The sequence below is a fragment of the Rhamphochromis longiceps genome, linkage group LG22, assembly GCF_057381845.1.
Source record: "Rhamphochromis longiceps isolate RC_006_pf linkage group LG22, R_longiceps_female_GT1.1, whole genome shotgun sequence".
Taxonomy (NCBI): Eukaryota; Metazoa; Chordata; class Actinopteri; order Cichliformes; family Cichlidae; genus Rhamphochromis; species Rhamphochromis longiceps.
In genome coordinates this window covers 19,815,325-19,825,301 of record NC_140577.1, presented here as the reverse complement: position 1 = coordinate 19,825,301, position 9,977 = coordinate 19,815,325, and the positions used below count along the sequence as shown (strand labels likewise).

General features: G+C 41.6%; 2 protein-coding genes across 3 annotated transcripts; one reads left to right on the top strand and one right to left on the bottom strand.

Moving 5' to 3' along the window:
* Positions 1-78: 78 nt before the first annotated feature.
* LOC146643953 (uncharacterized) lies at positions 79-2,571 on the bottom strand. The gene is made up of 4 exons (XM_085396324.1): positions 2,344-2,571; positions 1,919-2,000; positions 1,585-1,806; positions 79-1,496 (listed from the first exon to the last, which is right to left on the bottom strand). The coding sequence occupies exons 1-4, from the start codon at positions 2,395-2,397 to the stop codon at positions 1,099-1,101; spliced, it is 756 nt and encodes a 251-aa protein (XP_085252450.1). The 5' UTR covers positions 2,398-2,571; the 3' UTR covers positions 79-1,098.
* A 533-nt stretch (positions 2,572-3,104) lies between these two features.
* klhl7 (kelch-like family member 7) lies at positions 3,105-9,780 on the top strand. 2 transcript variants are annotated; one of them, XM_085395249.1, is made up of 13 exons: positions 3,105-3,581; positions 3,710-3,812; positions 4,338-4,431; positions 4,529-4,653; positions 4,734-4,909; positions 5,005-5,179; positions 6,234-6,376; positions 6,642-6,882; positions 7,106-7,307; positions 7,399-7,496; positions 7,615-7,798; positions 8,196-8,369; positions 9,649-9,780. In XM_085395249.1, exons 1-12 carry the CDS (start codon positions 3,453-3,455, stop codon positions 8,359-8,361), a joined length of 1,836 nt encoding a protein of 611 aa, XP_085251375.1. In that variant the 5' UTR covers positions 3,105-3,452; the 3' UTR covers positions 8,362-8,369; positions 9,649-9,780. The 2 variants fall into 2 exon arrangements, with proteins under 2 accessions (XP_085251375.1, XP_085251374.1); XM_085395248.1 differs by lacking the exon at positions 9,649-9,780 and having other exon boundaries at positions 8,196-9,168.
* Positions 9,781-9,977: the final 197 nt, after the last annotated feature.

Here is a 9,977-nt window from a genome sequence, read left to right as displayed (position 1 = left end):
GAGTTGTGGGAAAGCTTCGCAGAAATCAGTGAACCTATTCTGGTAAAAGTCACACACACACACAAAGTAGTGGCACGTTTATAAATTTAATTCTGGAGTTCAGACAAGCTTTGTCATTGCGGTGCTATTTCTAAAAGTCTGATGAGGATGAAACGATGAGCGGTTGTTAGATAAAAGTGAAGCGGCATTGCCCCCTAATGTTGGCTAGGGAAATTACATGTATTCGAGAAAAGGGGACCTGCAGTGCTCATTTTCAACTGCACAAGTTGCCAATTCCACAGCACTCATACATCCTCATACCACCAGAGATGCAGACTTTTGAACTGAGCACTGGTAACAATTGTCTCTTTAGTCCAGAGGATGGAGCTTTCCTGTTTTTGATTTGATTTGTCTGACCACATTGCCTCAGTCCAGGTTAAGTGCCTCAGGGAAGACAGCAGGGTTTTTTGATCATGTTCACATATGGCTTCTTCTTTGCATGATACGCCTTTAACTTAAATTTGTGAATGACATGGCAACGCATGTTTACAGACAATAATTTCTAGAAGTGTTTCATGAGCCCATGTAGTGATTTCCATGACAGGACTGTGCGTTTAATCCCGTGCATTCAGATTTTCAGCCTTGTCTCTTGTGCACAGAGATTTGTCCAGATTCTCTGAAACCTTTGATGGCATTATGCACTGTAGATACACAGATATATTCAAAGTCTTCACAATTTACATTGAAGAACATCATCAAAGCTAAATCTAAAAGAAAAAAAATTCTAAAATGGAATATTTAACACAGTTTGAAGCTTGAGCTTTTGGCTTTTACACAGTTACACACATCGAGAGTTCATTATTAGAACCTTAAACCAGGTTAAGTATGAGCATCTACCACTCTAACAATACATATGACAGAATGTAATGACGCAAAATAAAAAAAACCACTTTAAACCTATTTAAAGTGTTAGAATACGTTTCTATTATAATCAAATAATAAAAGGAGATATGACAGTCTTGATACGATTGGTGGGGATATTTATGGAGATAACCCATGGAAATGCTGTACTTCCGCATTGCTGTCGGTTAAAACAAAACTTTTAGAAAGATATGTGCACTACAGTTGAGCCCCTGCTATCTGTGCAGCCTCAGTGAGAACTGCCGTGGCCTGTTGTCTGTATCCTTGAGACAACTCTTTGGCCCTCCTCACTTCCCTCATGTTCTCCTCCAGGTTCTCACTAAGTCTCCCTTGTTCTTGGTAAGTTTCTGCTGCCTTCTTCACTTGCTCAGCCATTTTATCATGGCTACGGAGCAACCAGCCGATAAGCTCTTGAAGGGTGGTCCCCTTTGAAATGGTCATCCTGGTGCTGTCAGAAGCACCCTTCAGTTCGTTCTGAGCCCTCTGCAGACGTGGAGGAAGCGGTTTCCCCTCACCTGCGCCCTCAGACCACACAGGAACCGCACTGAGGAAGAAGTCGTAGCCCTTCATCTTAAGAGAGACCTGGTATGTTGGTTCTGGAAGTACATGAGTTTTTAAAAAATGGGGGAGGGAGTGAGGCATCAGCTACCATGAAGCGTGTGTTAAAAAGTATGTGTCACTCACCCTGCTCCTCTCTAATCTTCCCCAAACACTGAACAAAAGCAAGGGTGTCATCATGGGAACAGTCACAGCTCTGCTGGAGGTTTCTTATATGCTGCACCATGGCCTCGTAGCCTTCCTGCTGCTTGTTGAAGGTCTCAGCCATCTCCAAAAACCTCTGATCCAGCTCAGGCACGCACACTCGCCTCATCACCAGCCGTCCAATCCGTCTCACAGTCTGTGCATCTGAGTAGAAAAAAAGAAAAAAGAAAGCACGAGTAACACAGCAAGAAAAACAGGTGGATCAAATTCATCTGTCATTTTTATAAGTATTAAAAAAAAGTCTGAGATGACTTGCCGCTGTCCGCTGATGAACGGCTCAGCCTGGCGGATTCAGCACTATTGACTTCAGAGCGTCCGGAATCCAGGAGAGGCCGTCTCTGAAACAGCGAAAGTTGGTTTTATTTACATAGTGTTTTTCTTTTCTTCTTCTTGTGCCACAAATATTAGGCATATTTGATCACGTGTACCAGTGCAACGATGTGATCATAAACTCAGCTTCAATATTATAATAACTATGTTTCAAATCCCCAACAAAAGTAGATTATTAGGTGAAGACCCAGTAATGCTACATTACAGCAGTTAAGAGGATCCCATCATTTTACTTGCAATGGAAAAATCGAGCGAAGCGAAGCTGTATAGTTTCCTTGCTAAACTCTAAGGAAGCCACTTTACGCTCTTATAAAGACACCATAAAACCCAGTGCAGCGCATAAACACATACCTCATTGTTGTTGGAGTTATCGCCAGAGAAGCAGCAACAGCATAAACGGAACATTTTCTGCGGCTCTGTGGCCTCTCAGTTTGTTTTCAGGTCACTTATTTCTAACAAGGCAATTGTAGTCCGCATTCTCCGTGACGTCAGCGTCATGAGAGTCGAGGAAAGAAAAGCTTCCTGGTTTTGTATTTTACATTGTTGTACAGATAAGAATTCAACAGGTGCAACGACAGGTGAGCTACTACAGCGCATGCGCTTTGCGGTGCTTTGCATGCCGCAAAGCTGAAGCAGCTTTGATATGCCTGTCCGATAGGATATAAAACTACAGTTTTGTTCTGAATAACAGAGTTCGCAGAAATATACAGTTAATATACAGCTAAAGTCCAACCAGAGCAATAACTAGTGCAGTAAACAAACACCCTGACTAAAAAAAAAACCCCTATATTATAATTAGTCCACAACCTATTATAACCTATATATATCGTCCCACCTATTCTGGAGACACCGATGACTGTAAGAAACAGCCTTTTCTACAGTCACTCGGAGACACTGACATATTATTCATCCAGGTGAAATTAGCTGTATCCCAACTGTACTATAGAGCTATAGAGAAACTTTTATGTTTTATTCACACCTGCTGTTTATGAAAACCAAAGGGAACTGCTGGGCTTATTTCACAACTCTTCTTGGTCTCAGAGTTGTAATACAATTTATGTCCAGGCTACAGGGGGCAGCATTACGACATTCTGTGCAGACCACAGAAGAAGGCGAAAAAGACGGAAAAAGAAGAAGCAGAAGAAGAGCATCACAACAACCAGAAAAAAATTGAGTTCTAGCTACACGAATGAACAATTAAGCTAACACGTTGTGCTTATTTGTTTTGTTTTTTAACCCCTGGCAGACAAATTAATTTATTCATATGTAGAAGCCGCCGTGAAGTTGTCGGCCTTTAAATTCATACATTCACAACAAGCTGCTGTCGGGGTTTGCAGGCAAACTGCCTGTAGCTAAGCGACAACAAAGAGACTACAGCTGTACGCTGTAGTCATACTGTTAGCGTTGGTGCCAAAATCCTTCATTTTTTCCTTCGTTTTCCGTCAAGTAGTCAGACTGACATGACGGGGATGGCTTCTCCAGAGAAGGCGTCAAGCTCAAAAAAGAAGGGCGAGAGAAAGTGTGCCACCAAAGAGGAGTACAGGCAACTGTCCAGCATCATGGGAGTCATGAACAATTTGAGAAAACAGGTGTGAGTGTGTGTGCGGGAGAGAGAGAGGGAACACGAACCAAAAGTACCAGGCTGAATATCTTTAAGAGGGCTTTACATTAGGCATTTCCTCTGTTCTGACACCTGATTACTGCGTGTGATTTGCAGGGTACTCTCTGTGATGTGACCCTGGTGGTTCAGGGAAAGCACTTCCCAGCCCACCGAGTGGTGCTTGCTGCTGCCAGCCACTTCTTTAGCCTCATGTTCACCAGTAAGTCTGACAAACACAAATCAAGACCAATGGCGGCATATTGGGGGAGCAAGAGTGTGATTTCTTATTATATTTTAGAAGGTAGTAGATGCAGATGTATGTTGCATAAATAATGAGAATTGTGGATTCCTGTTTTTGGCTTTTAAAAGTTGAATGAGCAAAAGGAAAGAAATTTAAATGTAAAAGTATATGCCAGGCGAGCATGTACTGCATCTCCACACCCCAAAGGCTGTGTCCTCACTGCAGAAAAACTGAATATTTTACTTAGTGTCATCTGCCCACTCCTAATCTAATAAAGGCAAACATAGGAATTAGTCTATTTAAGTAATTACATTGATTGTGTGTTTCTCAATAAAGATGGCACAAAAGCTGAAAGTTTATAACCACCCCTATAACGATTACTATGTATTTTTATGCATAATCTATTTATTACTGCTTCCCATCTTGACACACCGACAGTGATGTTGTCATATAGTGCTAGTACACTTGTTATATTTGTGTTTGTTATATTTTCTTCACTTCTAGCCAGAATGATGGAGTCAATGTCCCACGAGGTGGAGCTCAGGAGTGCTGAGCCTGAGATTATTGAGCTGCTGATTGAATTTATCTACACTGCAAGGTAAGAATTGTGTATCAAATTAATTATTACAGATAAAAAAAACAGAAGCATTTTTATTGAGAGAGGCATGTTTGTTTTTTGTTTGTGTGTGTGTCAGAATCTCCGTGAACAGCAGTAATGTCCAGTCACTGCTGGATGCAGCCAATCAGTATCAGATTGAACCTGTGAAGAGGATGTGTGTGGAATTCCTTAAAGGACAGATTGATGCAACAAACTGCCTAGGTGATTGCACAAATACAAATACAGACCTTCCATTTGTGTTACACATGATATTTACTTACTCTTGTTCTGTTCTCCTGTAGGCATTTCAGCCCTTGCAGACTGCATGGACTGTCCAGAGCTGAAGGTGGCTGCAGATGATTTTTTTCAGATTCACTTCACTGAAGTCTATAAATTGGATGAATTTCTGCAACTGGATGTTGCGCAGCTCACACATCTGCTGCACCAGGACAAACTCACCGTCCGTGCTGAGGCCCAGGTACGCGTGTATACATCCTTTAAATATATTTGTGCCAAAGAAGACGTCTGTCACCAAAAATTTGTTAACATGTTCTTCTGTTGCGTTGTGCTCAGATTTATGATGCTGCAGTGCGCTGGCTGAAGTATGATGTGTGTAACAGAAAGCAGTACATGGTGGAGGTGTTGGGGTGTGTTCGCTTTCCACTGGTTTCCAAAACATTCCTCTCCAAGACTGTCCAGGCCGAGCCCCTCATCCAGGACAATCCACAGTGCCTCAAGATGGTCATCGGTGAGCAGGAAGAGTCAAAAACACGTGCACGCATGTACAAATTCTACATTTCAAGTGAACAAAATGAGCAGACAAAGTTACCGGTAACTGTCTCGTTCATGTCGATGGACAAAAAAAGCACAAGCAGTTCACACTGGCAAAAAAAAGGTTTTAAGGATGTTTTATAAATGCATTAAAGGAGTAATATCTCATTTATATGTAAGTATTTAGACTTCTCGTGCGGCACCCTTGGGTCCAGTCTACTTGGAATTATCCTAGAGCCCTTGCTTTTGGAAGTTTCTCTAATTTTTCTCAGCAGAATTGTTCAGAGGGTTAGTTGCTCAGTGACTTCTTTCCCCAAAACACTGCACTTACTGTATCTGGTGCTTTTTGGTGAACTCCCTGCAGGCCTACTCTTGAGGTCTTAGCCACCTGTTTAACTAAGACGCTCTGTTTCACATTACTCAGGAAGCCTGTTAGTTATTCCAAATTTCTTCAATTTAAGCATGGCTGAGGCTGCTTTTAGTGCTTTAAAAATATTTGTAATCCATCCCCAGATCTATACTTTGGCACAGTCCTGTCTCACAGGTCTGCGGAAAGTTCAACTCAACTTCACCTCTTTGTTTTCAGACGGGTGTGAGTCTTTAGTAATTGTGTCCAGTCCAATTATTATATTGGTTGTAGAGGGACGAGTTAAACTGTATAAACCACTAACAGGTAGATTGCACCAGAGCTCATAATACGGGATCTGAATACTTCGGTAAATGGGAAATTTCGTAACTCTTTCCTTTTACTTTGTCATTGTGGATTATTGCATTTTGATTAATTGTGGAAAATAAATTCACTCCAATTTTATCCAAGTCTAACACCCTCTAAAACAAAATGTGAAATACTTGAAAGACTTGCCCTGGAGTCGTAGAAGTGCTGAATCTTAATCTAAATGATCTACATTCGACATTATTATGATAGCAAAAGATAGATGTATAACATATATTGGGTATTTCATTACCTCAAAGGGCTGCTCGCTTTACTTGAGCACGCACACAAAACAAAATAACCAGTGCTTTTCTCCAAGGTGGGATGCGTTACCACTTGCTCTCCCTGGAAGACCGTGAAGACCTGGGAGAGAGCAGTCGGCCACGACGCAAGAAGCACGACTACCGCATTGCTCTGTTTGGCGGCTCACAGCCTCAGTCCTGCCGCTACTTTAACCCGAAGGTACCGGGCTGCAAATGCTAATGAGTTATAGTCACAGGGGCAATCACACCAAAGAACAATTAAAGGGAGTGCAGATATGTGCTCTTGAGTATTACAGTATAATTAATAAGCTAAAGATAAGATTGTTTGTTTTTGTTTTTTTTAAGGTTTTAATTTTACAGGCACCTAATCTGTTCTTTGGTTCACAAAACACTCTATGAGACTTGAGTTTAGTCAGGTCTGTTGAAATCATATTTGGGAATGTTTACAATGGTTTTCCATACAGGACTCTAGCTGGACTGACATCCGCTGCCCCTTTGAAAAGCGCCGTGACGCCACAGCTATCTTCTGGGACAATGTGGTTTACATTTTGGGTGGCTCACAGCTCTTTCCCATCAAGCGTATGGACTGCTACAACGTCCTGAAGGACAGCTGGTACTCCAAGCTGGGTCCACCCACACCTCGCGACAGTCTGGCTGCCTGCGCTGCCCAGGGAAAGATCTATACATCTGGGGGATCAGAAGTAGGTAAGCATGAAGTGAGGGGAGAAAAGATTTAAAAATGAGAGACTCTGGGATCTTGTGCAACTACCCAAAGAGATGCAGACATGTGATGGGGAAAGTAAGCTGGTTTGTGCTACTATTATTACATTCTCTAAAAAAGTAGGAACATTTAAATAGTAAAGATGTCTTGTTAAAGCATAGATAATGATTTCTTCACGGTTGACCGACCACCAACATGTGCCTACAGGCAGCTCAGCCCTGGACCTTTTCGAATGCTACGACACCAGGACAGAGTCATGGCAGATTAAAACAAGTATGCTGATGGCGCGCTGCAGCCATGGATCCGTGGAGGCCAACGGGCTCATTTATGTTTGTGGAGGAACGGTGGGGAACAATGTCTCTGGCAGAGTGCTCAACAACTGTGAGGTCTACGACCCCAACACGCAACAGTGAGTCAACAAACATTTAACATACAACGCTTCTTAATGTGCCCATTTAAAGTGCCATTGGCCTGTTCCACTCAATTTTTGCCTTTCACAGATGGAGGGAGTTATGTGGGATGAGAGAGGCCAGGAAGAACCACGGACTGGTGGTTGTAAACAACAGGATATATGCTGTTGGAGGGCAGGGAGCAATAGGTAATTCATCGTCCCCCCAGATTTTTATACCGCCCATCCACTCCCCGTCATTTTTTTCCTACCTTCAGTGGCCCTAATATGCAATCATATGCACAACTGTCTGTGTGTGTGTTTCTAGGTGGACTGGACTCGGTTGAATACTATGATATTGCAACTAACGAGTGGCGTGGCGCTTCACCTATGCCGTGGCGAGGTGTAACTGTGAAGTGTGCGGCAGTTGGTGATATCATCTATGTGCTGGCAGGATTCCAAGGAGTGGGACGCCTTGGACACGCCCTGGAATACCACACTGATACTGACAGGTTGGGTTATTAACTGAATACTACCCAAATAATACAATTTGATTGATACTGCTGAAGAGTCTTTATCAGTAGTATGTGAACACCGCATGACCACCTTCTTCATTGACATTTTCATTAAATTTTCAGGTCTGGCTATTTCATTCATTAATTCCTTAGTTGTTTTTGGTGGTTACTGTAGCTGGGTATATATTGCTAATAGGTGTAATAGCGTATTAGCTAATAATCATACTAGTAAAAAAATACTCATAAACATGCTGTCAAACCATTTGAGTTGCATTTCTTCACAAAACATTGTTCAATTCAGTCACCTGGGCAACGCAGGCTGTAAATCTATACAGTTAAGTAGTAACTTGTTTAAACGCTGAATCGAAATATTCTGATTTTCTTCTTCGCTCAGGTGGGTGACTTGCAACAAGGTGCGAGCGTTTCCCGTCACAAGCTGCCTGATTTGTGTGGTCGACACCTGCGGAGTCAACGAAGACGAAGACATGGACCTCATAGACTCTCAGCCACATGCTGCAGCCACTGCCGCATCATCTTCCTCAGCCTCATCATCCTCATAGCAGTAGAGGTAGTTTAAGCGTACTCGTATATTGAGTTGTGATGCTTGTCGACAGTTCTGACAGCCAGTCAACTGATTTCTGTGGGCTTGTTTTTCAGAAAGGAGCTCATAGTAAGGGTTAGGCTGTAAAGTGGTTATGTTCTTTAACCAGTGAAGTAGGCAGTTTCCTTTTGGCTACTCCAAAATTTTATGTCCTAATTCTTTGGGCTGGACACTAGTTTCATCTATCCATTCTCTGGATAGGTAGTAGGATTTAAAATTTGGGATTTAGATATTCATCTGAAGGCCTGTTAAAAAGCCTGCCAACAACTCTACTGCTGTCACACTGTTGACCTGTCTCTACCTACTGCTCAGTGAATGGCAGCAACAGTGAGAGAGCAGCAGGACTCGGTGATGAGCTGTGGGTAGTTTTTGTTTGCATCTTGTTGCCCAGACAGGCTCTGTGTTCTGGATGAGAGAAATGTTGCTTCTAACTTTGGTCTTTGAATGTTTTAATTGACATATAAACGTAGCTGAAATACGTGGGTTTATGTAAGGTCATTTTTGTTTGATGTTGTATGGATGGATGGATCCAGTAATTCATTGGACAAACTGTAACCGTGCCTCCGTACATAACTCCAGTATTTTTTGAATTAGACAATCAAGATGATCAGACTGGCAGCTATAATTCAGAGGGGTTTACATTTTCATACATTGGAGCCTCTGAAAATGGCAGCCTAAGTAATTAACGTCTTTTAGTGATGCTTTTTCAGGTGTGACAGCAGCAACAAATGCTAGTTACCGTAAATGGCAGATGGCAGAAACTTTAGGAGTAAAGTTTCTGCCATCTCTCTGATAGGTGTATTTTGGTGTTTCTGGATACTTCACTAGTATGAACATCTCTTTGGGCCTCATTATGTAAAAACAGTGAAGAGTTATAAAATACAAATGTTGAGACTTTGAATCAACTTTAGATATAATGACTGTGTCACATGTCATGAAATTGAAATGGAACAGGGCTCATCTAGTGATGAAACTAGATGATCGCCAATTGTCCAATTACTTTTTGAACCTCTAAAAAAATGGGGGACTGCGCAAAAAAAAAAAAAAATGCAATACCAAAACAGTTAATGCAAACTTTTTGTTAAACCCCCTGAATTAAACCTGAAGGCTTGAGCCTCAGTCACATCTTGATTATTTGATTTATGTGGTGGTAGTGGTGTGCAGGAGCAAAAGTACATAAATTGTTTCTTTATCCAACAAATTATGGACCTAACTGTAATTTTAAACACTTTTCTTTCTTTTTCAGTGCTCAGAAAATAGCATTTGAGGGACATGTGCAAATTTTCAAGGGCCAGCGGGAAGTTTTCCCAAATTCATCGAAAAAAAAAGTTCTTATGCTTTTTAATGTTTTTCTTAGTTTATGTGGTTTACTCTGTTCGCTTATCTTTTTATCACTTCTGTAGTTTGTCTGCTTACAGGAAGGTCCTGTCAATTCAAACCCAGGACCTTCTTGCTGTGAGGGGACAGTGCTAGCCATTGAACTGCTGTGTGAGCATTTCATATTGTATATTCACATGTCATTTTCTTGTTACGATGTAACTTTTTTGCTGTTTGAATTTAATGTGTGTAAATCAG